Genomic DNA, 27,962 nt, shown 5'->3' with positions numbered 1-27,962 from the left:
TGACTGTCTGTCTGTCTCGTGCTGTTCTGGCCTCGACAGCAACCTCCATTCTGCACAAACTGCCTTGAAATGGTAGTCAAGTGTGAATATGTCCCGTCGAAAACAGCTGCCTAAATCTACAATGAATTGGTGTAAAACCTGACATTTGAAAGTGCATGCCCTTTAGAAGAATCTTAATGGCTGCAACATTTCCTACAATGGATACAAATATTTCCACACAGGTATTTTGAATCCTGTTGAGATCTTGACATCATCAGTATCTAACTGGAACTTGCTTTGACGGTTAGGTACACCAGAATATCCCAACATGGAAGGGACCCATGAGGATCATCAAGTCCAACTCCTGAATCTTTCAGTACACTTTGAATCTGAGGTCTTTCCATTTCCCTGAATGTTATGTTGTCACGGAGAGAAGATCCTGCATGCTAACTACCTGTTTTCTTGTTTTTATCCCAAGGAAGGATGACTAACTGGCTACCATGCTCTTCTGGGAGTCAAGAAGCCTGCTTCTCATTTCATCTTTCCAATGATTTTTCTGGGTAACATTACATGTGATTTATCTTGCATATCCCATGTCAGGTTGGGGTAATGATATGGATCTCCTTTAAAAGCGCATTGATAAGCCCCAAAGAGAATGAATTAAGGCCTAGTAGTTATGACTAACATTATATCCCTTTGCATATCCTTTTTACCTCCTTGAGGTAAAAAACTTTAGTCTTTTATATAAGAATATTTTTGAAGCATTTTATCGTTTTTGCTGCCTGTCTCGATCCTTTTTGAAATATCAGAATTCAACACAATATTCCACAGCTGATTTATGGAAAGGTAGGGCCTTGTAAGTGAAGCACTCCTCTGTTTTGGCACCAGCTGCTTACAGATTACATTGAGTAATGGGTGAACTGGGATGAATTTTAAACTATCCCAGTAACCTGAGCCAAATGTAAATTCTACCTTATCCATTTTGCAAAGCTCAGTTGCCTCTTCTGCCCCCCTGTAATCTCCAAGCACTTGTGAAATTTCTCCCATCTTCCAGTTTGACTAATGTGGAAGTACCAAAAGCCATTTGTCATCTTCTGAAGTCATATTTGTACTTAATATCTAAAGAAATGCACAGTATTTCCCATTTTAATAATATTTCATATGAAATTCTTCTGTATGTTGCATTATATAGTGCTTTATTAAACACTAAAATCATTCTACCTGTCATAACAGTTTATTTTATCGACTGTAATCATATCCAGTGCATTTGGAATGACCCCATCATTTCCTAAATCCCCTTCTGCAAGACTTTCTCATTCATTCTACTTCTGGCACATTTAGGAGTTCTGTTCCATTGACAAGACTTAGTTCCTATGGGATTATCCAAAATCTTTTCTTCCCTGCTAAGTGTTGTTTTCCTCTGGAATTTCCAGTTGTACCAAAGGTATAAATCTTATCAGTCTAAGACACCTTTTCAGTTGTTTTATGGAATAAAGACTGAGGTAAAAAAGACCCTGAGATAATTTTGACCAGTGTTTTCACAGTAATTATTTTTTTTCTTATTCTTATGTTTAAATGGCATTTCCCATATTTGACTTGTTCTGTCACTGACTATCACTGAGAAGAGCCTGGCTCTGTCTTCTTTACTTGCACCTATAACTGGCCAGCTCACTTTGCACTTGTGGGTACATCCCATCAGGTCCCTTGGGCTTTTATATGTCCAATTTTTTAAAATGTTTCCTAACCAGATACTCCTCCACTGAGGGTAAATGTTCATTGCTGCAGGTTTTCTCTCCCTTTGCAGAGGCCTTGGATTACTGTATGCAGATTTTACTAGTAAGAAGGCATCAAGTAACTTGGCCTTCTGCACACTCCATTCAGCAGAAGGTCCATATTTTTCCCCAGCCTTTCTTTTCTTCTGATGTACTTTTAGAAGCTGCCTTGTTGCCCTATAACTACCTTGCTAGGATCAGCTCCTGGTGGGCTTTTCCTTTCCTAACTGCTGAGAGAGCATCTCTATATTCCCCAGCCAACACCTACTCCAGGTCAAGTGACCCTGGTTCCACCTCTTGCATGTTTCTTTTTTATGTTCGAGTTTTACCAGTAACTCCTTGTTCATCTGTGCAAACCTCCTGCCACCTTTGCTTGACTTCCCGCATGTCAGGATGGACTGGAGAATCATCCTACAGAATCAACTGGCTCTCCTGGACTGCTCTTTTCTCTAGTATCATCTCCCATGGAGTTCTTCCAAGCAGATCCCTGAAAAGGCTGAAGTCTGCTCTCCTGAGGTCCAGGGCTGTAGTTCAGGCATTTGCCTTGTCCCTTCGGTTTTCTGTTTAAACAACGAACTTTCTCTTCAAGTATATGAGTGCTTACTGGTGACACAAAGCCAGCATATTTATTGCCTTCTGGAATTAATTTAGCTATGCCATAATTTTGTTCTTTTAAAATACAAAGAGCAGCTGAATGTTTATTATCAGAACATTTAACCTCTCCTTTGGGCTTGTATTAGGAATGAGCAATATGAAGAAAATTGCTTTAAGTGACTTACATAGGGGTAGTCAAATCAGCTCCTTAATACAGATGACATCTAATGGAAGAAACTACATTTTCCTATCAACAGTGTTTAAAATAAAATTTTAAAAACCACTGACTTAATATTAGACTTAGCAAATAAATATTTTTTATACTCTTTCATGGTGCTTAACATCTACGAGATGGTCTTCAGAAAAATATTTTTTCTTTACCACATTAATTGTTTTCCATTTTCAGACTCAAGCCATTCTTCTCACCAGATTTTCATGATGATTCATTTTTCTGTGAGAATCCAGGCATTGGACTTCTCACATGCAGCCCCAGAATGTTTCTGTAATTGTGCAATAATTTGCATTCATAATTTCAGAACTCTCTCTGCCTGAAAAAAGTCATGTTTTCAATTCCAAGCATTCATATTAAGCAGGATTCTGACTATGATTTACATGATTTATAAAAGTAATGGCTGGGTAAGATAAGTTACATTATTAAAGAAATAGGTATTAGACAAAGGTACAGTGAATGCATTAACTCCCTTGAAATATCCTATAAAGAAATGCAGCGCCCACAGAAAAATAAACCCTTCCATCTACTATACATGGCTTATTTAATTTTCATCTTATATCAGCAATAAGAACAACAGAGGAGAATATTTCCTGTGGATTAATGCTTCACTGGGGTTAATAACCTTGGGTTGTGCCCACGGCTATTAAGTGTTCTCAACCCATCATTAGGCCCTTGGAAATGCCGCACATCTCCATTGCTGTAAAGCAATATAAAAGACTAGAGAGGATTTTCCTGTGTTCACAGAAATGTGTGTTTGTGGCAAAGAGCTTTATAACAATGACTGTGGTCAGCATCAATTGGAAACAGGATTTTACTTGTTCCAACACCTTAGAGATACAGGCAGCTGTCTCTCTTACAGTGATATGGTTTACTGGAGGACTTGTTAGTGTTAGGTCAGAGGTTGGACTCGGTGATCTCAGAGGTCTCTTCCAACCTAGATGATTCTGTAATTCTGTGATTCTGTGTTGTTTATAATTCTCAAGTCATTTGTGAGAAACTGTATTTCTTTACCATACCATTTTTTAAACAGCATATATTTAAATATTCAGTGTTTACTGGAAGTAGCAGGACCTGTGGTTTGCAATTCATCTGAGGGCTTCATTATGGCTCAGAGGAAAGGGAAGAAAGAATTTGGTCTCTGTGAATATTGGCGCCTGATGGACAACAGTGGGTGCCCAGCCCTGGCTACCTGGGCCTTCTGAAGGCTTCTCTGATGCTCTCATGTGCATCACTGAGACAGCTCTTTGCCTAAGTGCTATTGAAACAGAAATAATGTGGGGAGTGCTGGAAACTGTTGGACAATTTAAAGGAGAGTTCTCCAAGCTCCAGTTGAATGCTGGCGGTTCCTGCAGGGATCTCAGGCAAAGACCCAGAATCTCAAAAAAGCATCTTTAAAGTGTACAGAGGCATCTTAGAGGGCAGACTACAATGTAGAGGGCAAATCTGGCCTAGACTGAAGGTAGGAGAAATAACACTTTTAGCAGCTTAAAGGTGTCTGACAGGTCCTTGATTTTCTGCGGGTTTGAAGAGTTTACTAGTAGAGAGACCCCCCAGAATGACTTTGTTCCACTGCCTCTAGGCAGCGTTGTTCAACAATACTACAAAACACTTCTCTTCTGGTTAGATGTAGTCTAGCGTGCCCTCGCTGAAGGGCACATACTTTCTCTACAGCAAGTTGCGGTGGAATTCTCCCCCAGAAACTGTTACCTCTTGCATGCAGAGTTCAGTGCTGTGGTAACAATATTGGCTCTGCTGATCAGAACCTGTTTCCCTTTGTGTCCGCTGGAGTCTGGCACATTTTAGAGATGAGACAGTAAGCAATATTGTGTTTCCTTTTAAATCTATGCTTTGGGAATTCGTTAACTTGCTTTCTTTGACCCACACCTCCAAAAACCTGAACAACAGCCAGTAAAGAGTAGCTTACATAAATGCTGAGAGTAGAGGTCATGCAACTATTTGTTCTCCTATTAATTCATTAAAAAGCGTTTCTATGATTCAAAAAGTCAAAAAGTACATGTGCTGTTTGTACTAAAATGGTATGTTCAAGCAAATACATATTTTGAACAGAGTCAATACAGCTCCTCTGAAAACCAGCACATCCTCATCTCTCCCTTTAATCTCTTACACTTGACATACTGTATCTTCTACGTTCATTGAAATAGACTATTTAAAATTATCTGATAGATGCAGATACTTCCTGTGATTTCAGATCACTTTGACATAGATTTTAATAGTTATCAGTTTAAGATGTTTGTCTTTCCATTCACCTAACTTTATGCACACTTCAGCACGTCTATCAAGATCCTCATGTTCTGCTTTGTTAATATTTTGACATTATTTTAAGTAACAATGAATGAAAACAAAACTAGCCTACACCCAAAAGAACTTACAGCTGTCCCAGCTCAGTGCCAAAGGTTCTTTCTTTCTAGCCTTCATTCCACATAAACAATCAAATCCAGCATGGCATTTTTGGCCACAGGCAGTTTTCCTTTTTACTTATTTTATTTTTTCAAATAACAACGGTTGTTTGACGTAAGGGCAAATTTCTCTGACAACTTCCTCCTTTTGTTTTTGTATGTAGCTTGAAGGGCAGTGCATCAAATTTATGGCTTTCAGTCCTCAGTCTGAATTAAAATACTCTACTTAAACTTCCATGGCAATTATCAAGAGACCAAGATCTCTCTCACTAATTTGTCTGTTGCCTCCCTGTAGGGAAACTTTCTGTGTAGCCTGGTGCATTGCTTCTATCCACTGACAGGAAATTTAGGCTGGCTGCAGTTATACTTCAGAAAACACTTGTGTAAGCTCCCCTTGACTGAGACGTTTTCCACTGGGCACAGGTAGAGGTTCTACACTAGGGTATGCTGAGGATAGAAATTACTTCCTTGGGGTCGTATCTCTGTTGTGGATGGAGTAATTCCTCCCATGGGAAAGAGAAGATGGAGAAAAGTTATTCAATAAAGAAGCCTATGTAAGAGGTAGATCTGTCTCCTGTCTTGGACTACCTCCACCAGTTCACCTCTGCTCTGATTTTCAGGTCTCTGCAAACACCACACGTGCCACACAGTTTGCGTGCCTGCACTGCACTGGCTGTCTGCATTCTGCCTCCAGTGGTCTTTGTGCAGTTAAATTGACTTCTTATCCCAAAACCACTACCTGGCTTACCTTCTGCCACACTAAGAAGAGTTTCTGAGTTGACCAGTAGTAAAATATGGAGATTCTCAACAAATTTTCTCATTAAGGAAGTACAACTAGAGCAAACACTCCAACAGTGATGACAGCTCCAGGTGTAGGCAATGAAGGCAAAGGGAGGTGAGAGTACTGGAAGGACTTCTAGCTGATGGCCCCAAATCCCAAGGTACACCATCAGGCTCTTTTTCCTTTCCTGTACCCTTCCAGATTAATGGATTTCTTTCTGTGTCTTTGTAAATATGCTTCCTGAGCAGCAGGGAACACCATCATCCTATAAAGCAGGGATGTAAAGTTTCTCAACCTAAGGAGGAAACTGAATTCCAGTCATTAATTCTCTGACCATTAGACTGCCAGCTCTACATTTTGCGACTGAATTTTCAATAAACAAAGTCTTCCTTAAGTCTTTCAAGTAATGTTGTAGGTATTTCCCCTTGCGAGTGATTTTTGGATTTGTATTCTGAAAGGGTGGAAATACTCCTGCTTAATCCTGATATTCCTGCCTACCCCTGATGAAGGAGAGCACCACCCTGATGACTAATGCAGGTCAGTTTGTTTTTCTGAGGTACCATATTTTCTCTGTACGCTGTACGGGGACCCTATGTACTAAAAAGCTTCAGGTTTTGGATCCCCGTCTGGGGCCAGTCAGTTAAGATGTGGGAGTCACAGCACTGATTGTCTTTATTATTTCCATATTTAGGCATCTAAATATCTAAGAAATAGGAGCAGTGCATGTTCAGAAACACCAAAAAGATGAGCATTTTGCAGAGAAGCCAGAACATGGCTTTGCATTCTAAGGGAGCACTTGCTTACAGACTGGCTGCCATGTTTCTGTTGCTTTTGAGCTTCCTCAGAAGGAAGATTAAAACTAATTTTTTCTCCCTTCTAGCTATTAAAGCTCATGTAGAAAGGGGTGCCACGTTCAAATATCTGGATTTGTGTAAAAGCCAAGAGAGAAACAACACAATTACATTAAATTGCAGAAAGAAAATCAAATAAACTTGAAGCTTCTTGGGAACCTTGCACACCTTCTGTGTTTGTTGTTTATTATGTTACTGTCTCCTCAGGCTCCCCAGAAGGAGATTTTCATCATTGTGAGGAACTTTCAACACAGCCTAAAAAAACAGTCATGAATGAGCTGAGTCCTACTTCCCACTGGGCTGTAAGTGTCCGAAGAGCTTGGGGACTGGAAGGAAGTCACACATGGTACAGATTCATCATTTAGAAATATATTTTCAGAACTGATGTTTTACTACCCAGCTCCTCAGTGTTATATTTAGAAGTACCCATCAGAGTTCAAAGAACACTGGGCAAGATCTCCTTGGATCTCCCTCTGACTACTCAAAAATACCATGATTAGACAAGTGGAGACATAATAGAGCCCTAACAGCACACAACGTAACATGGCCATGTAAGGTTGTTTCTCTTTTGCATGAATCAGGCTACTATTTGCTAGGTCAGCAAGTCTGAATCCAAAAGTCAGCATTAAGAGAGGGTTCACATTTACAGCCAGGCTTTGAAGTTAATCCAAAAAAAGTCTGTGATTCTTCTTGGCCTTTGCACAACGTCTGTCTCTATCTTTGTTGGCTGGTTGAGAAATCTGGGCTCCTTTTGTTTACTCAAACACGTCTAATCATTGCACGTCATTTAACTGTTATTTGTTAAGGGAGTTTGGGTTTTAAGGTGACAGATTGCAACTGTCAAGCGGCAAAGGGGGTCAGCTGTTGACAGTTAAACTAAGTGGAAAAGGAAGCAGTCACTCAATGCAGGGCTGGTCTGTTGTGACAACAAAATACGCAGGCTCATCCATAGACCTCTGATGAGAAACATGAATTACTTCATCCTAGCTTTAACCAATCACACTGAATTTTTATTAGGTATGCATTGGAGTATCTGTAAGGAGACATTAGCATATCTACAAGGAGAAAATGCATACCGACAGCTTGTGCTCAACTGTAACGAGCAGAAAGAATTTCTTCTGCAGATCATCATATCTTCATTTAGATTGTAACACAGTTGAGGGAGGAATGTTGCATGCCACCATCATCCTGCTTTCTTTGGCATATGAAAATTCTGCACATTAAGTGCATGTGCAAAACAGTTTGGGATGTTGCTGTAGAGAGAGCAATTTTTCCTCTCAGTTTCCATACAAAAACATTGTTTTTTGGGGCTCATTGTTTTTTGGGGCTCAGCCTGTCCTTTGAACACTGCGTCCTGGTTCAGAACCACCACATCCTCATTGTTTTGACTGTATTTTAATCCTCACTTTGAATCTGTAGATTTCAGCCATGCTAACAGCAGTAGGTTTTTTTAAGATGTACCTTACTTTACTTCTGGGATGACCTTAGGAACTCCAAGTTTACAGGCTTACTAAAAGCAAAAGATGCCCTTTTTAGGCAACTAATTACGCTCTATCATCGTTTATGGTGATGGCTGTATAACTGTTCATTTTAAAAGGGGCCTTGAGAAAGGAAACTGTCTGGAGGTGAGTGGGAGGAAGGCAACCAGATCCCATCACACTACTTGCTTTCTCTCTCTTCTCAATGTATGTTTGCATGTGAAGCAGGGGTCATGTTATTCTGGCAGCTTTTTAGACATATATGGGAAGTCGCAACAGCTCTCTGATGACTACTGTTTTTATGTGGAAAAAAATTCCTGCTGCTTTAAGTGGTGTTTTCTGTGAGTCTTTCTTTTATAAAGCTTGTAAGCTACTATCTGAAGGAAACAGAAATGCTTCTGAAGGATATAGATAAAAGGTGAAATCCTCAAAGACCATAAAAAAAAAACTTTGTTTGATAGCAAGGGTACATAAGGACAGAGCAGCACTAAAAGATATACTTGCCGGAGTGTTTGCCATGGTGTCTCAGCACCCAGGGAGCCTACAGGATGGCTCATTCCAGCCCCTGCCCACAGACTGGGGCAGGATCCACCTCTGCCTGAAGCTCACCAAGTGGAGGGGGATACGGTCATAGCAAGAAGGATTTATTAGGGGAGAAGGAGGAGCTAAAGGGACTGCAGCACCTTCGCTGGCACTGCCTGTGTGTTTGCACACACCTGTGTCCCAAAGCAGAGTTGTGGTCCTCCTCCACCATCTAGATCAGGAGGGCAGAGTGTTTCCAATCAGCTGGACAAAACATCCTCTGAAGACACCTCTCTGTCTTGCCACTGACTAGAGTTACAAAACCAGCTTTGGCATGTAACTTCCAGATGACTAAAATTGTTACGATGAGTCTTGCTTCTGTATTAGTCATGCCACTAAATCTGGGCCTAAGTTAGGTTTATCATCTAGAAAAAAAGCTTATATTTAAGCTTTTTTAATATAAGCTCTTTAGCTCATACTGTAGGAAAAGATTCTGTCTTGATCAGGAGACACCGAGAAAAGACTTGTAGCTTTGTAGCTAGTTTCTTCCAACTGTTACAGATCCTCTGTCACAAACAAAAACTCAGAGAACCCCTTTCTGTTTCTCATTAGATTTGTTCAGCTTTAATCTCTTATAGTTATTTTTTGCTACATACTAAACTGGACTCAGAAAAACATTTATGAGACTAACTCCCACTGAAATAGCTGTAAATACCCTAGAAAATTGGTGTCTAGGATCTGTGCAAGGGGGTTTATTTATTTATTTATTTATTTATTTTTAACAAGACAAGGCTTTGGTCCTTGCATGGTTAATTAGATTTCACCAGCAGAATGATGAACAGAAAGACTTGATTGAATCCCAAACGTGGCTTATCTTGTTCCCAGTACTGTAGCTAAGGGAGCCAAGCTCTATCTTTTGTTTGGTGAGGAAGATGGGGAAGGTTCACTGATGACATTGCTTGGACACAACAGTGGTCAAAATTACCATGAACAGTTGTAACCATGGATAATTTTTTTGCCTCTCTGTCTGTCTCTTTGTATTAGGGACAGTGAAGTAGATGAGCTAAGCTCTTAACTGAATTTAACAGGGACTAGGCAGTCTGCAAAGATCCTGCCTGCTCTCTTGGTTCTCCAGGGAAGCAAGTTAAACAGGGAAGAATTTCTTTTACCTTCCTTCCCATTTGAGGAATAGGAGAAATTAACCTAAAAGGTATGAAGAGCTCAATTTAAAGCTCCTGTTGTAAACTGAGCATTCTCCATTTTTCTCCTGCTAAGGTAGAAGGCACTGTGGTGATAAACCATTCTTCTCCCACAGTTATGGGGAACACAGGAAGGCTGGTTCCAGGTAGAAAGATGAGGAGATTCAAAATTCCTTGAAGAAGGAGTGCAATAATTGACCAGTTTGATCAAGACAGGATCTGCAGTTACTTCCTAGTTAACAGCAAACTGAGTTGAAATTTCTCAGTGTACTGCCCAGTGTTAAAGGTATTCATCCAGCGTGCTGATAGTCTTATCAATCTCTCAGGCAGAGTGCTTGAAAAGTTATCTCTCAGAAAAACAGATCCTTCAGAAAAGCACTACAGTAACATACATCTGGAAAGTTTTACATTTCAGATTTCAATATATACTGTGAGATTTTTTGATATCCAAAGACAAGATGTAATATCTTTATATCTTCAGTAACGTATGTGAAATTAATAGAGAGGATTCCCTCAAAATGACCTTTTGGAAAACACTACTCTAAAAAGAGGCAAGTCCATAACGACCATATAGTACTAAAGACACATGGCCAACTACAAGGTACCAGCTCACAATGCAATCCCACTGCCCTAGGCACTGTAAGTACAACTCTGAGAATAGGTGAAGTTGCAAATGCAAGAATTTGCAGGAAGTTGTTCATTCTTTCCACGCACTGCCTTCCTTTTTAGTGCTAAGTCACAAGTCATCTCTACTTGAGTGTTGTACATCATATGAGCTTGATACTTATTACCCTAGATTAACAGACAATAACAATTTATTTGTAAGCTGGACACAGTGTACACCATCTACTGTTTGGTTCCAAGACAGGTCTTTCACCAGGAAAGATACAAGCAAAGCAGAAAGCAGAAAGAAAAACAGGACAGGTTTTTAAAAATCATTGTAGAATTTTCAGGGAAAGATTCAGGACATAAGTTTGAGAGGGACTGACAGAGAAGGAAAAGCAGCATGCATATGATATGAACTAGTGAGATGCTACCTTCAAAGAAAGTGATAACATAAAAGGGTTTTCATTTGCCCCATTTAATTTCATCATTTATATTCTTATATATCTGGTCAAGCAAAGATGCAGGGATCCGTGTGTATAGAAAAGTTTTTGTTTGCACTACCTGCAGGAAAGTTTGGGCCCATAGCCGGGACCTGATTTTTAGCGCTGCACTCTTCCCTCTTTCCAGTTGTCCCACACTGCAGGAAATTAGGATACACTTCACATTTGTACAGTTCTGTGTACAAAAAAAGGGAAGTCATACATATGCTTTTAAAATGTACAAAATCACTTTCAAATGCTCAGAATTATCAAAACCAATCAACCTTCCCTCTAAGAGCTAAGAAGCCAATAATTTTAGCTAATACATATGAGATACCTCATGAGTGACTGTGAGAATATAAACCAAGACGGAGATTCTTTTTGCACCACCAATGAATACAACCAGCTATTGGAGTACTGAAAATGAAAGTAATAACTTTCACCAATTTAGTTTGAAGACCTCTTAAAATGGCCAGGTACTTATCAAGCATGAAGCATGTGCTTTGTCTCTATCTGTCAGTCATTTTGTCATTTCAACACGTATTTTTTTCTGTTCTCTATGCCTGAAGCCTATATTTATGTTCTTAAACCTTTCCCCTGTTCCAACTTTCCCAGTTTTCTCACTGGTATTTACATTATAGCAGCCAGAACGTTTGCTGAGATTCATTAGTTGCTCTACTTGAAACTTGTGGTCCATGAAACTTGAAACTTGTGGTCCATGAAACATTCCTGATGAGCAGTGATTCTGGCTCGTACACAGGACGGAAGGCAAAAGCCAAGTAATGCAACTCAAAACTATATACTCTGCTAAAGTCTGCCAGAAGAATGTCACAAAAATTGTTAAAAACTGACTGGAAGCCACTGGAGGGAATGAGCAGAGTCTCATGGGGAAACCATAGAAATGATGGGGTTGTCCGGGGTACAGAAAGGAAGGCACATCTCATAGAAAAAAATGATTAAAAGTTTGGTTTAATTCAAGAGGAAGGCTAAGGTTTTAATTAATTCATATACTTATAACAAAGCGTACATTACCTTTCTTACAGATACTTCACTAACGCTCATGCCAGATCTTGTGACCTTGATAGCAAAGCTGAGTTCTCACATGTACGTTCCCTTGCAGAATGGCTGCACTGCAAAGCCCATACTTCAGAAACTGAGATGATGATGGATGCAATAGATGTGAAAACACCCTTAAGGAATCCTATATCTTTACGGACAGCTTTCCTCACAGATTTCTACCTTATTACAAGTTAAATAGAAGCTGCATGCTTAATCACCCTTGTCTAAATTTGCCTGAAAATGAAACTGGAACTTGCAAACTATGATTTTTTTTTTTTTTTTAAATGAGGGTTTCAGACTATCTGTTTATTTGGCTTTTCATATTTAAACATCCTCCATCCAGATTTATTTATCTTGCAGGAAGGCGGAGAGCTGTATCCATTAATCATAGTGGCCAAAACCACATATTAACAAAATAAATCATTAGTATGCAAAAAGCCTACTTTTGGCTGACATTTTAGGACCTGAACACATATTTCTATTTTTTTCTAAACAATGCACTCAGCCCATAGTGATTTTCAGAACACGGTAACATTAGAACTAAAGGAAGAGAAAGCAAATGTTTAATACACAATTTAGATAGAATAAGAGGCTCTCACAACATTTTTCCTTTCTGTGAAAATATTTTGATGAAAATGAAAAGAATTTAAAATTTCTGAGGAATATAAAATTTTGGTCAAAAATTACCTTTAGCCAATTAGGCATTTTCAGCAGCAACATTTGCTTTCCATAATCTCTCAATGACTCAAAGTTAAGAAAAAATATATTTTGAACTTCTAGTATGCAACGAAGACGTGCAACTGGGACTAGTTTCTAACTGAACATACTTATTTGCTACTTTTCTATGCCCATCCTGAAAAAAACCTGCTACATTTCCATTGGTAGGCACTGTACCCAATCCTGTCTAAATTTATGCTTATCTAAAGCATATTGTACTGTAAAACTGCTCATCACATGTGCCAATTTTATATTCCTATGTACTCAGCTAAACAGTCTCTGTCTACATCAAGCAGCTGAAAAATCTCTGCCTCATATTTTAAAATGAGTAATAAGGTGCAGACACAGTACATACTTAGGATCTTGGTTAACCGTTCACAGTTCCTGCAGTGATTTCTATGCTGGCAGCATACAAACCTAATCACTGAGAAAGACAACTGATAATTAAGGTATTACTGAAGAATGGACTAAGTGTTCTGTGGTATTGACTGGTATGTCTTTGAAAGCCTAGGCATTTTTCCTTCAGCCCCAGTGGAATCGGATTCTTCCCAGGCTATTAGGTTAATGTAAGAATTACATAGGCATCAGCAGTGATTATTGTTCCAAATGGGTTCATCTGTGATTTTGTACTTAATAACATTATGGTATTCATTACTTTCAGATTCTATTTTCCTGTTATAAAAAATGCCAAATTAACTCTCGGAAGCAGCATAATTATTCTATTACTCCAGAATACTTAGGTCAGTGAGGTGCTTCTCTTCCTACCAAATTCTGGTGATGTCAAGGAATTCAAACATGAGCCTGCAGTAAACAGCTTAATAAGAGAACGGACTGCATGAAAGAAACTGCCCGAGGTTCATAAAAATAAATGGCAAGCACTGACCACATGAATCCCACAAGTGACCTCAAGGTCATCAACTTTGAACACAGCCTCTGGGCATGGTGAGCTGATGTCTGTAATGCTTAAGTATCCTTGAGGCTGAACATGAAATTCAGGAATGGAAAAAAAGTAAACGCTTCTGAAAAAAACAGCCAAGTACAAATACTCAGGTACCAGACCAACTAATCAGAACTCTTTTCCTGGACTAGCTGGGAGAGAGATCTTTGCTCTTGCTCATAATTTTAAGCACCTCAGCTGCTTTGGAGCATTGGTTGGAATGTTAAAAATGTGGTGACCTGTCCCATCTGCCTTGCTTGTGGCACTGGAAAGGGGAAGTTCTACCTTTCCATGTATATATATATATACTTACTGACAGGACCAAATATACTCCAAAGTATGTCAGAGCTGTTACTTTCCACGAAAACGTTAATTTTAAGCATGAGCTACTGTTTATGAAAGTGCCAGAACACCAGGAGCCAAGTTAACAAGGAAAGACTTACATTTCAGAAGTCAGAATCTGAAATTTCATTCCTGGAACAGGGGCTTATTCTCTAAATTTGTACTGAACCCCCCTGTGATAAGTGTGTCACTGCATGACCACAAAGGTCCATCTGAGTGTATGCAGCCAGAAGTAGCACAGCTCGGAGTTCGGTATGCATGATCTTTAATGTAAAAAACTGCCAAACAAAATCTGCAGCCTGTGGCATAGTGATATGTAGTAAACAGTATTTTACAATGAGAGGATAAAAATTACTTAGTATTTACAAACCTGTAAATAAATTGCAGTCAAACGGATAGCCACTTTGATTATACTGCATACACAGACCCAGTTCATAGATTTTAGTTAACTCACCAGTATTTTTGCAGAGTTTCTCCTGTAAGGTTCTGCAACTGTGACCTCCCTTCTCCTGATATAATGAGAAATTGTGGAATTATACAAAAAAGCAGCAAGTTCAGGAGTGTCTTGTGGAATGGCAAACTGCAAAAAGAAACAAAAAAAGCAAATGGTAATGGCACATCCATAGAATGAATAACAGATTTGTTCCTGTCTCAGAGGTCTTGAATTTTGGATTAACACTGTTTTTTTTTTTTTTGTTTTTTTTTCCAGTTTAACAACTCAGCCATGAAAAATATACTGTCTTCAACTAAGAGTATGATTAGTAATAGCACAGCAAGATAATGCTTGGTTATAGGAATTACAGCAGATAACATTTTTTTCCACTCTATTTTTACTGGAATCATTGCTGTACTTATTTTTCTTAGATGCTTGGGACTGGATTCTGATCTCTATAACAGGATAAATTTGAAGGTGGTGCACTGAAATCTGGTCATTAGCTCAGATCAGAAGCTGCCTATTGGAATATAATGATTTTACCAGCATTAGAAAGTAACAGAAAAAAAAAAAAAAAAAAGGAAATCTGAATTCTAGCAACACAGTTTTTAATCATTGTTTGTTGAAGTTTTTTTTTTGGGGGGGTAACAACTTAACTTTGATAATGCAACAGTTTGTTCATTCTTAGACTCATATTAAAATGCATCCTCTTCACCTTTGTATTCATGGATTTTCAATCTCTGATTAAAACCTAGTTCTACTGTTGCCATTTAGTCTTTAATTTATACACAAAGCATTTGTAGCTTCTTTCAAGAAGCTTCAGAGAATGCTTGGGAACTCAAATTTCTACAGAGAGAAAGATAAATACTAATTTATGACAATCCTGTTATGTCGAATTAAATAAAATGTAGGTGGAAGTCTGTAAAAAGATCTCAAAGGATCTCACCTAAACTCAGACACCACTATTCATAATGGGCGTCAGATTAGAAACAGCTGCGTCAGATCCATCTTACTAGTTTCTTTAACCTCCTAGCAAAAAGTATTTTAAATAACTAAAGAAAATGTTAGTAATTCTAATAAATATTGTAGCACTGAAGGGATGAGAACAGGCACAGCCACAGAAGACCCTCCATACACTAATGCTGTGTTGTACTGGATTTGGAAAATCTGTACCATTCAAATGATTAAAATTATGACGCAAAAGAGGGAACAGTTTTGACATTGTCTGAGATCTTCAGTCAAAAGCATCCTGCAAAGTGGAAGATACTATAATTAATTAACTAATGAAAAACACTTATGCTAAATGAGAATCTTTTTTTTTTTTTTTTTTTCTTTGCTTTTGCTGAATTAGGTTAACATTGTCTTTTGCAATAAGGGAACAGTTAAATAGCTAGTAAATCTCTCCATCTCCATGTGACAACATGTGGGAATTCTCTTTCCAGGATTCTTTCACCAGGATATATGGGATTCTTTAACGATGACAAATGAAAAGAACCACAATATAATGACACGTCTTTGAAGAAGCCCTCAATATACGAAGACAATATGAAGACATATGTAGATCCATTTGAATAGTAGATGATCTTTACATTCACTTATTTTTTTCATAGATCCTAGTGTCAGCATCTTCAGTACTAAATTATTACAGCTAGGGTTAGAAAACAGCCCTTGGTGATTAAGAAAAAACACAGGTCTTCTGCCACAGTTCAAAAGTAGAATTTCTCCAGTGCCTTAAATATTTGGGTTAAAGATACTAGATTAAAGTTACTATTTCATCTGTCTTGAGCCAACAGCACAGAACTGGAGAACTGTCTCTGTAGCCATTCTATATACCATATATTTTGCACATTATACCATACTTGAAATGGATTCTTGCTCCTTTTCTTTAACTACAATGGATTTTCTTGGTTTCCCCACCTGGGAAAACTATACTGCTCTTTCCTATCCTCAGCCTTGTCATCTTGAGCAGATTTCCAGATATCTCCAGTTCATGCAAAAAGCCAGTTCAGTCTTCCTCCTTTTTCTAGCCTCTGCTGCAATGTGCAATTGCACCAGAAATGCTGTGAAGAGGACATTTTGTGTGTGTCTCCGGACCAGAACTTACACACACTGGTAGCAGCTCTGCAGTGTGAGGAGACACCACCTCTGGCAGAGGTTAGCACCTACCAGTCATGTTAGTGGATGTATCTTATCCCTGGGGTGGCTTTTGGTCACCCTGTATAGTCTGTCACAGTTGGAAGCCACGGCCTATCCCCCTGGTATTTATAGGCACAGGCTGCATAAAACTACTTTTTGCTATTAGCCTGGAAAAAAAGTAATCTCAGAAGTACTGGATCAGGCCAAAGGCCTATCTGGCTGAGCCTTCTTCTCATCAACCCTGCCTTTAAACAGATGTGGAAGGAAGAGTAAGAACAGGGCATGCATACATGATACTCTCTCCTAAATAACTGCAGCTTCCACAGGTTTTCAGCTCAGGGACTTCCTGATGTGGATGAAGTTTCTGTTCATTTATTAATCTTCACTGGACTTCTGCAGATTTGTCCAGTTTCCTCCTAAAACCATGTAAACTTTTAACCCCCACTACTTCCTCTGGCAACAAGCCCCAGACATCTAATACCTGTTGCACAAACCACCACTTCCCCTTGCTTGCTTTGACTCCGACTCTGCGAGCTTCATCTGATGCTGCAGTTCCTGTGCAGTGAACACTGCATTCCTGGGCAGGAGCAGGCAAAGAGCCGTCAATCCCCACCCACGGGTCTGACACTTCTGGCCCTGCAGATCCTATCTGTATACAGTCACATCCTCTCTAGATTGAAGCATATAGACTTCTGTGCAGCGAGGCTGTTCCGTATCTTTGATCACTCCTTTTGTTCCTCTGTACACCATTTGCAAGATTCCTAGTTTCACTACCACCACCCCCAGAGTAAAATAAGCTACAGAACAGGAAAAGCCCCTAACTTGGAGTCTTCCCAGGTATGCACAGGTTTACAAGCAAAATGTGTCTTTGTGAATGAAACAATGGAGCATAAAGGAAAGCTTTCTACAAGGTAATAAATTCAACAATGGGAAGGAATATACTGCTTTAACTGAAACTGATCTATCTAAATCATTTTAAAGGGGAAACACCCCAGCACCCTAGGAGAGCTAGGTTCTGAAATCCAAGAGCAGCCAGACATGCGGTGTCCTCAGCCTTATTTGGAAATCTGAGCCAGATATCCCGTGTTTACACAACCCCCTGCATCCTCTTCCCATCTGAAGCATAACACAAGCCTTAAGTATTTGAAACCTAATTTGTGTATCTATGCTGTTCAGTGCTTCGAGAAGCTAAAACAATGAAAGGATGTTTAATTCTTGCAGTAATGACTGAGCATCTGAGGCTGTCTTCTGCTAAGACAGATGGACCGGTATTTCGTTAGTACAAGAAGAATTCATACAAGCCTCACAAAGATTTAGTCTTCTTTATGTAACAGATGTAATCCTTATCAAAAAGGACAGGAAAAACAAATGCAAAATACTAAAAAGTCATCAAAAATACATTGCCTGGAAATGTCATTCAGAGCTGTGGCCCTATTCCACCCAGGAGTTCTGTCCTCCTGACGGTGATGTTCCCATCTCAGCTTCTTAACTGATACGCTGCAACTTGTAGCAGAATGCAGCATGTATTTCATGTATCTGCAACCTGATCCGAGCAGTGACTTTGAGATGCTAGGCTTGCAAATACAGATTTGGCTGCTCACTTCTTGTTCCTCACCGCTTATAAAAAATAGGTGGAAAAAATACCTATTTCCAAACCTGTTTTGTTTTGGACACAAAATGGAAGCTTTTTCCATCCTCAGTTCCCTATCACTCATTTCATTTTTCATCCTCTACTGAAACTAAATGGAAGGGTGGAATCCTAACCCTTCTCTGGCTTCCTTGGGGAAATGTAAAAATTTAGGCATAATGTTTTTGCTATACATCAGTTTTTCTATATCACACAGAATCACACAGAATTTCTAGGTTGGAAGAGACCTCAAGATCATCAAGTCCAACCTCTGACCTAACACTAACAGTCCCCACTAAACCATATCCCTAAGCTCTACATTGTAAGCATATTCTGCATTGAATAGAATATGCTTGTAAGCATATTCTGTATTACCATCTCTGTAAGCTAAAGACTTGTCACGTAGCTCCTGTGGTGGGGAGCAATCCTCTTCAGTAGAAAGATGTCTCCACTTTCATCCACTGTACTGAGCTCAGCCCCTCCTGGTATGCAGATGACGTATAGCAGTTTTAGCGTTTGGAACGCGGCTCACCCCGCAAGATGTTTAACAGACTACTGGTTAAACTCGAGAAGTGTTGTTTACTCCAGAAGTGTCTGGAAGCAGTTATGCTTAATAAACTGGATACCTTGTTTTTGATGGGATAATATGTAGAGCTGTGTTTTGCTAAATCTTCTGACTTTGAGCCAAACCCAATTCTTTTTAGGGGATCTGCCATCACAAACACAGATCTTAGAACAGGCTTTTAGACACTGGCCTATCAACAGTGTGCTGAGGAGGCTGCTACTAGGCTTCCTTCCCCTTGGTACCACCTCCTCCAAACTCTGAGATCTACAGCTCTGCTGCAACAGAAGAACCATATCCATGGAAGGAGAAACAATTTAAACAGGAAGCAATACCTAGGAGTGACATGAAGAAAATGGCTGGCGATTTCTTTTTTTCCCTTTCTGTTGGTATGATTAAAATAATTACAGAACCATTTCCAAGTAGATAAGCAAACAAACAAACAAAAAAAAAACAAACAAAACCAAATAAAAGGAAAAAAAAAGCCTGTTGCAGCTGACACTGATATAGCTTTTAATGAGTTAATATTGATTACAAAGTATTGTAGACTATGTAAGTCCTTTTATCAGGTGGCAATACATGAACATTTTCATTTCTGAAGTGTACTCAATGCAGAATCCAATTAGTAATTTGCTTCATAGGATATTCAAAGCATGTTCTTTGAAAATTTAAAATCATGAACATTTTAAGACAAGTAAAAACTACATAGGCTTCTAAAGTGACTCTAATTGTACAGAGTGTACTGTCTCAAATTATGCTGAACTTAAACATACTACAAAATATAGTATGTGATATTAAACACACTTATCATATAGTTGGTGCAAGGAAGTAGCCCCTTGCTGCAATACATGCTGAGGAGCTGAGTGTTTGTGCAGCAGCTCTGCAGAAAAGGACACGGGTTAAGCTGTGGCAGAGCCAGCAGCATGCCCTGGCAGCTGGGAGCACAGTGTGAACAGGAGCAGAGGCAGTACAGCAAGGGAAGTGATCATGCTCCTCTGCTCAGCACTCCTTAGGCCACACACAGATACATTTTGGAGCCTCAGCAGAAGAAAGACATCGATGAACCAGAATGAGCTCTGTGCAGAGCCCCCAGGATGGTGGGGGCTGGAGAGCTTGTCTTGCAGCGGGAGGCTGAGGGACCAGTGCTTGTTCAGCTCAGAGGTGAGACAGCTCCAGGCGGGGGGAAAGCAGCCTAGAATCTACGAGGAGGTTATCACAAAAACAGGGCCAGGCTCTTCAGAGAGGTTCATGATGGGAGTATGAGGGACAATGGGAGTAAGTTAAAACAAGAGAGGTTCAGGCTGCATGTCTGGAAAAAACCCTTTCCCTATAAGCACAATCAAGCAGCAGCAAAATTTTCCTAGAGAGGTTTTAAGCTGTAATTAGACTCTAATCCTAAAAAACAAATTTAACAGATAACACAAGTTAGCTGTAAATTATATTATTGAAGTAAAAAAAACCAACAAACAAACAAACAAACAAACAAAAAAAACAACTACCTAAAATTGTGTTGTAACTCAAAATACTCTAAAAAATACTTTTTGGCACAATAGTTGGTGGCTGTCTGCTGTATGTTAAACAGCTGTAAGAATTTCATGTCTTAAAATCTGATAATATTGCAGTATTGTTCTATAAAGGATGTTCCACACTGCTAACAGGTTCAGATCTAAGACCTTTTGAAAAACAAACCAGTGCTATGCTGTACCAGACTCAACTGAAGATTTATGTCGCCTTTGGCAACCCATCTGCTACGCTCTTCTGTACAGGTGACTTTCTGAATTAACATACTCCTTAGTGCACAAGAATTTTCTGGGTCCCATGAGAACAGTAGAATTTTCTGTCATCTATTCAAAGGCATGTTAGAAAAGGCTCTCCATAAAAATACTAAAAAATTCTATTTTAAAATTATCTTGTATCTACTGCTGCAATACTGAATCAAAGCATATAACTTCCTGCTGATAAGAGTTTAGAAACCAAACACATATCACACAACACAACTGTCACAATGGACACATACTGGACTAGCTCTAGCTTGTTCTTACCCATGAAAATGACATCAAGTCCATTCTGAAAAAAATCCAAAAAGCTCCATCCTATTGTGAAGCTGTAGGCAGAAAAAAGTAAGCAAATATAGACGGGGATAGAAATAGCAATGGGTGACTTACCTTTATTTGCATTATATTAATAGGAGAGCTTGTCTGACAGTGCAGTGGTCCATGTGTCTGAATATGGAGAATATAAAGAAGAAATTCTTCACGACTGGACACAGGCCAACCGACATGGAGAACTGTGTTGTTGATGGCACTGGGACCTATATTGTGAAGCTGAGCAACAAGTATTATTAGTGCTTTCAAGGGCAGTGAATAATAACAAAAAAAAAACAGAACAATCACTACTTAGCCATTTCCAAATTCTTAATGTTTGCAGCCCTGAAGTACTTCAGAAAAGATGTATAGATTATTATTATAATTTTATTGATGGAAAATCTGTGTCACGGAAGGAAAAAGGACCTTGACATATTAGTTAGAAAGCCACTGGCAAATCTGGGAGAACAAGCTTTTTTGTATGACTCTAGAATGAAGGCAGAATGAAGAAACAGTCAAGTCACTAGAATATTTGACATGGGCTGTAAGGAGCTTTATGCACTGTTTTTAATTCTTGCCAAACACCCCAAATGTTTATAAATCCATTAAATGTCAAAGGCAGATTTCTAGCATCAACTTGTTTCTCTTTCACTAACATGAACAGGGTTGTGAATTTCTGGATTAAATTTGGGTCAGGTCCTAAAGTCCGAATATTTATGTATCAGGCTTTATCTAGTTGCTGATAGATGATAATCCAAATTCATCAGGGTTTCATTGGAAGCAGCATCATATCCTACGGAATCCGGATGTGATAGCAATTGACTGGTAAGATCAGGCGGTATCTAACCGATGAAAATTAGTTTTACCTCATAGATGTGTTCAACTAAAGGACCAAGTTCTTCTTCTTTTGTAGGTTCATCTTTGGGTTCCCAGTTGTGAAGCGGCAAAACAATTTGTGGGGGGTGAGACACTCTGTAATATGTAAGATGAGTTAAAACAGTATCCGTTGCTAGTGATCAGCTGAAGCACTTTTAGAGAAAATTAAGACCCCTACAGTGACCTGAACCCTGAAGGGCACTTTATTTGGGCACATTCATTACAGTTAGGTGAGGCAAACAATGTGATGCCTCCATAAAGCGCTGCTGACTCCTTACAGACTTCCAAGGGTGAGCATTTAGTTTCAGACTTTTTCTGAAGGGTAATGCTTTCCAGGCAAGGGAGTAACTCCTCTATTGGTGAAGAGGAATGCAGTCTGCCTGGCATTTGCATCATTCTCACAGATGAGTTATGTGAATACATTAGCCACAAAACTAGAGTAATGATATGTAAATAACGCATTTTCCATTTAAGCCCATAGATGCTTAATGCCATCCGTATAACTTTCCTGCAAATAATTTTTAGATATTTAATTTATCTGACTGTAAATTCCTCATAAACTCTGCTAAAATCCCATTAAAAAAAAAAAAATGATAAAGTAGTCATTTACCTCATTTTACAGGTGGAAAGCTGAGGTACAGGTATGGTAAATGACTTCCATAAAGCCACAAAGCAAATTGGTGTATCAAGAAACTGATTTCATAGGCAGAGCATGAAACACTGCTCCACACTTTCCCATATGCTTTGCAGGCAAAGTGGTAGCTAGGGCATTGCCCAAAACACTGTTGCAATATTGACAATGAAAATCAAAAATAAATGAAAAAAAACAGTGACTTTGAAATCTTTCTTTAGCTCTGCTATTTTGTTTTTCATTTCCTTCTGGGTCTGATCTTAAGAAAGGCCCAAGCAGTCTTCTGTTAACATTTCCACTTGAATCACAAGCATTATTTCCCATAAAAACTGAAAGTTGCCTGGAGGGACTTCATTCAGATGCCAACTTTAACCCTGTTCAGCTGTTGAGATCTTGGGAAAATCAGATCCCAAGAATTTCTTTCAGCGTGGTAGGTGAGTTTTGGCCCAGACGTCTGTCATCTGCTTGTATTGGAAGTAGTTCTTGGTGCTAAAACAGTAAGCTTTACCCTTTCTTTACAAGGGTCAGTTCTCACTCACTTTTGCTGCTTCCCAGATTCTTTAGCTAAGGTATTGAATTTCAGTGCTTACTCCACTAAAGCTGGGAGTTTGCTGACAGAAAACTGATAAAACAAGAAATTAAAATTGCTGCTGATTTTTATTTTTTTGGTGCAAAATATAGAATTTGAGTGAAAAGATGGACTTCTATTCACTGATGTCAATTCCCTTTCATTTGAGTGTAAACATAGGAAGCATCACTGCAGATAGTTTTCCCCTTGAAGAGGAAAAGAGAAAACTAGAAGTTTTTGTTACAAATCCTGATGTTTTCAAAATATTTTAGGAAGAATAAATGTTCCTGCTTCCAGCTCTTATGCTGTATACAATGAATGAAATGTCTGACAAACTTTTTCACAGAATATAGCTTGTCAAAGCAGGGTGGGATCCTGGAAAATAATAATGTAATACCATCCAGATAAAGTACAGATCTTCATGAAATATTGGGCATCCCAGAGAATCCTGCTAACTCTTCCCCAGATAATACTTCCCCAGACTTCAAATTGTCACTAGTTCCTACTAACAAGCATGTCAGAAGACAAATTGAAAAGCAAAGCCAAATAATAAAGAAAATTAAGCATATTCATAAAATTTCATTTCAAATGAGTTACTTAGCTTAACTTGCATGTTTCACAAATAATCTTGTTTCCAATGAAAACTTTATAAACTGTCTGTGGACAGTGGGACCTTTCCTGTGTAGTTAGAAAAGCCAAAACCTAAAGACCCTTAAGCTAATGCAAAAAATTTCAAAAGACAAAGTGTACATCGATAAAAAGAAACAGGCATGAGGTTTTAAAAGTCAGTGTTTCCTATTACATTCCCTGCACAGTGTTTTTCTCATCTACAGAATTACAAAGTGCAAAGTGCAAATGTAGACACGCTATTAAAACGATTATAAATTATATAAGAATGTGTACATTTACTTCAATAGATTTTACAAAGTTATTTTAAGCACTTCTGCTATTGACATGAAGGTAATAAAATCAGGTCAAATAAAACAGAAATCCTCTCTTTTGACTATTTTATTTTACTATTAACTTAGAATATTTTGACATTTGAATGATTTATTAGATGAGAATTTCTCCCAGACTTTTAGATGACAATGATCTGATAAACACGAGCAATTAAAAATATAAGATAAAAGAAGTTCTACAAAGAATGGTTATGTGGGATATACTAATAAAAATTCTGCCTGCTGCTAGTCTTCCCAGTCCAAATTGCTTCCTTCCTAAATCCCTCATTCAGCTCTTTCAGCAGTGGAAAATCACAATTACAGCTATAAAACTCCTAAATTTTTATAGAGATAAATGTAAGCAAAATAATCAAATCTCAGTTATCTGAGCAACTATTCGTTGAATGAACAATCTGAGCAGTTATCTTAAATTTCTTTTGAAGAGTATATCAGAGAAGATTCTTCCTTTCTCATAGAGGTAGTATTTGCACGCATTTACTGTGTAAGTTTATATGCATATATGCACACACACAATTTGATAGCTGCACTTAGTTTTCCTCAGTAAGATGTATAATGATTCCAGTCCCACATCATCCACCCCTACTGCAGAGCAGTAGAGAAATCAGTGTAAGATATTTTCCAGTCCAAATGTGGACACAGACTCTCTTTTATTTTTATCTAGGAAATAATGAGCAAATAGTTCCCGTGGAGCTGTATGCTTCACCATTTCTGAGTAATTAGCAAAATCTGTCAACAAAGCATTTGGGAATTTTCCTTTGTACACGCATACTACAACTAGCATGAAAACCAAAAGACTTAAGAGGAAAGGAACTGGAAGTCATTCAATTAAATAATTGTCTCTATTTAACAACCTGTTTCTTAGCACTGCAGGCAGCAATTTAGGCCTGTTTTTCCACTCATCAGCATGCTCTTTTTAACGACCGAGGTTGTTTGAGTTGTATTTGGTGAAATTTGCAAAGAATATGAACTGTAATATTTTTCTGTGAAAGTGATGAGCAATATCACTGAAAAAAAAAATCAGAATCTGCAGCACTGAAAGCAGCCCTTACTGAAAAGTCTCATGTTCTGTATCCATAGCCTTTTCTTTGCTGCACTGAAACTCCAACCATTCTTTAATCTGGGCATCCACTCATGGCAACACCCAGCAGTTCCTCTCTCCCAGCAGAATTCTCTCTCCTGTCTGCAGCCAACCAACTAACTCCTTTGATCCTTCCTCAGCCTCTACTTCTCTGTTACCTTGCCCCTAATTTCGTATTTTTCAACTTGTTAGCATGACATTCCTCTCTTTTCCAGATCATTTCCCTGTGAACATCACTAACTACAGAAAATATGGTCACAGAATCAGTCATAGAATCACAGAATGGCTCAGGTTCTGTTCTTGTTAGATAGTTTGTCTTACAGCTGCTCCTTTTCAGAAATACAAACATTAACAAATGTCCACATAGTCTGTTGTGTGCCTGTCATCTTCCTTCCACCAAACTGCAACCTTCTTAACCGGAAAGAACTTTCAAATTGTGTTGAAAAATTCTTCAAAAATCTCCCTTCTAGTCTTATGTTGAGTCTTAGAACAGAAAACATGATCTCTGGGATCTGCAAAATGGTTGTATTCTTTTATGGGACAGGGTAGTCGAAGTATTTTCTTTGAAGTGGTAATAATAAATTGATTTTTATAAATCTATAAAAGCATAAATAAATGCATATTTGTTTACATCTTAGGCAGTCCACTGAGGTGGATCATGTAAGAGACATCTACTGGTCTTTTGTCAGCCAGACCTCATGGTCTGATTGTGGGAGTGAAGCTAGGGCATGTACCTCCTGCTCTCCCTCTGCAGCGCTGAGAATGGTTAAGTCCTAGAGCTATAATTTGAGAAAGGGTGATGCAGGAAATCTGAGCTCCCAGACAAAAAACATTTTGGCAATCATTTGCTTTAAGAGAACATCCTGCTGATCTCTTCCAGGATGCCAAGATAGCAGTCTAGTTCCAAGATCTTACAGAACAGTCTGAGATTCTTATCCCTTAATTGCATTTTTTAGTTTCCTAAACCAAGCTGTATGTGAACATAGAGACAACAGAATCATACCCTGTGCTTGTTTAGTTTCAGTATCCCTTGTGTCAGTGGACAGGCACGTGCTTCAGATAGAAATGTAAGAATACTGCAGTAGTAGCTGGCTGCACTCTTGTCACAGTCATAGCTCACTCCTTATTCATCCTTTCTCCACGGGTCTCACTCTGCTCTCTATTAGCATATGCCTTGCCTTAATTCATTTCATCATTCTAGTGATAAAAACAGCAGATTCTGCTTTGGTATTGAGAATTAAGTGCCTTAAGTTGCACAAGAAGACCTGCACATACAAAGAGACATTCTGTAGTAGTAATGTCCATGGACATGATTTGAATACCCAAATAAAATGTTGGGTCTAACTGCTGTTACTACAATGTGGAATTCTACAGTGTGCTGCATTTGTACTGACACTCAGTAAGTTTAATGAAGTCCACGTGGGCAGTCCTGCCGTACACGGCCTGTTAAATCCTTTGCTGATCCATCCAGCAAGCTTTCAGGGGTGAGACTCCCTGTGAATTCTCAGGTGTTCTTGCTGCATTACGGGTCTTGGGATTATAAAATGTTGAAAGATTCCACTAGACAGAATTGTTGTATGTAGAAAGATTCAATGCAAAAACAGTTACCATTCTGAATTGAAATGGTGGAATACTTACCCCCTGACCTGTACTTCAGCCACAGCACTGATGTTGATATGGAGGTTAACTAAATTGCTGGTTGGATTGATCTTATTAGAACTGGAAAAGATTGAAGATTGGTACAAAAGTTTAAAAAGTTTTTTTTTTTTTTTTTTTTTTAAAAAAAAAAAAAAGAACTCTAGACTGCTACAGATAGAGCACTGAACACCCACAAGTCTCCAGCTGGGAAGTGGTGCCGTTGGACATATGACAATGTGAGTTTTGTTATTGCCACTCTTCAGTCTTGTAGGATATTTGTATTTAAGTCAGAGCTCATCACATGTTTCATAGTATAATCAACTCAAACTTCCTTTAAAGAATCCTACGGATATGGATGGATATGATGATACAGATTTATTTGGCTCAGAATATAATTTAAATTTCCTTGTTCAACTTGGCTAACTGTACGGATAGGGATATCTTAATAGAATATCAGGTTGTTTCATGCAGTGGAGGAAGGCAATGTTAATGAACAAGACAGGCTTTGCTACAATAAAATTTGCTTTTACGATTCTCCAAACTTGTGACTTCTGCATGACAGAGTCTTTAAAACAAAAATAGAAAAATAGATAAATAAATAAATAAATGCTTTATTTCCCTTTCTTATTCTCTCCCCTCCTTTATCCAGAGTGTTTACACTCTTAATCCCACTTAGAAGTGAAAACAGATCTCCACATTAAAGCGTGGTGCTCTCACTCCTTTTCTTTCCCTATTGGAAATTCTTAGTAGCTAAAGTAGTTTCCCTCACTTGAAGTGGCCATTCATGTGACTGTAGTCCATTCACATAAAGAACACTTTCCAGGTTTAAATTCATTAAGGCAGTAAAAAAAATATTTAGAGATTTAGAGTATATTTAATTATGGGATTAATGACACTAAGGAGGTTTTACTCAAGCAAGCATGGAAGCACTTCCTTACTGCATGGAGTCTAAGTGTCTATTGCTGTCACAGTTTACTGTTATCACATCTGGGTAGCATCAGTCAAATGGAAACATTCAGAGGGGGCCAGCATTCCCAGTGACTGACTCCTGAGGAGTAAAGGGCAATAGTGCTTTGATCCAGGCTTTCTGGTTACAGATTGCTAAAATTAGGAGCAGCTCTAATTTGTTTGTAAACTAATGCAGATTCCCCTCAAACATCATTTGAACTTTCGAAGTAATCCTCCATAGCCATTGCTCTGAGCTGCAGTCAGCATTTAAAATTTGCTTTTAAGTAAAAAATGACTATACAATTAATTTGTTAGTATAAACTGTTCTCCAACTTCTTACAGTTCTACTTTTCATGGAGTTACAATACAGATTTTGATCACATATATTTGGGATTTAAATCCTGTTTGTGCGTTATGCTATTTTGTAGATAACAATATTTTTTTAAAAAGTGCCAGG

At 38.6% G+C, this 27,962-nt stretch overlaps 1 protein-coding gene across 1 annotated transcript in view; it reads right to left on the bottom strand.

The window, feature by feature from the left end:
* The window catches only part of ITGA8 (integrin subunit alpha 8), a 109,630-nt gene that overhangs the window by 12,357 nt on the left and 69,311 nt on the right, over positions 1-27,962 (bottom strand). The window contains exons 23-27 of the mRNA XM_035316443.1: positions 26,558-26,638; positions 21,674-21,779; positions 20,889-21,047; positions 14,420-14,545; positions 10,993-11,106 (exon numbers count right to left, since the gene is read on the bottom strand). Coding sequence (XP_035172334.1) covers positions 10,993-11,106; positions 14,420-14,545; positions 20,889-21,047; positions 21,674-21,779; positions 26,558-26,638 — 586 coding nt within the window. The remainder of the gene's footprint in view (positions 1-10,992; positions 11,107-14,419; positions 14,546-20,888; positions 21,048-21,673; positions 21,780-26,557; positions 26,639-27,962) is intronic.

The sequence above is a fragment of the Oxyura jamaicensis genome, chromosome 2 (assembly GCF_011077185.1).
Source record: "Oxyura jamaicensis isolate SHBP4307 breed ruddy duck chromosome 2, BPBGC_Ojam_1.0, whole genome shotgun sequence".
NCBI classification, from domain to species: domain Eukaryota; kingdom Metazoa; phylum Chordata; class Aves; order Anseriformes; family Anatidae; genus Oxyura; species Oxyura jamaicensis.
Note: the sequence above shows the minus strand (reverse complement) of the source record. Positions and strands in the feature narration are given on the sequence as shown.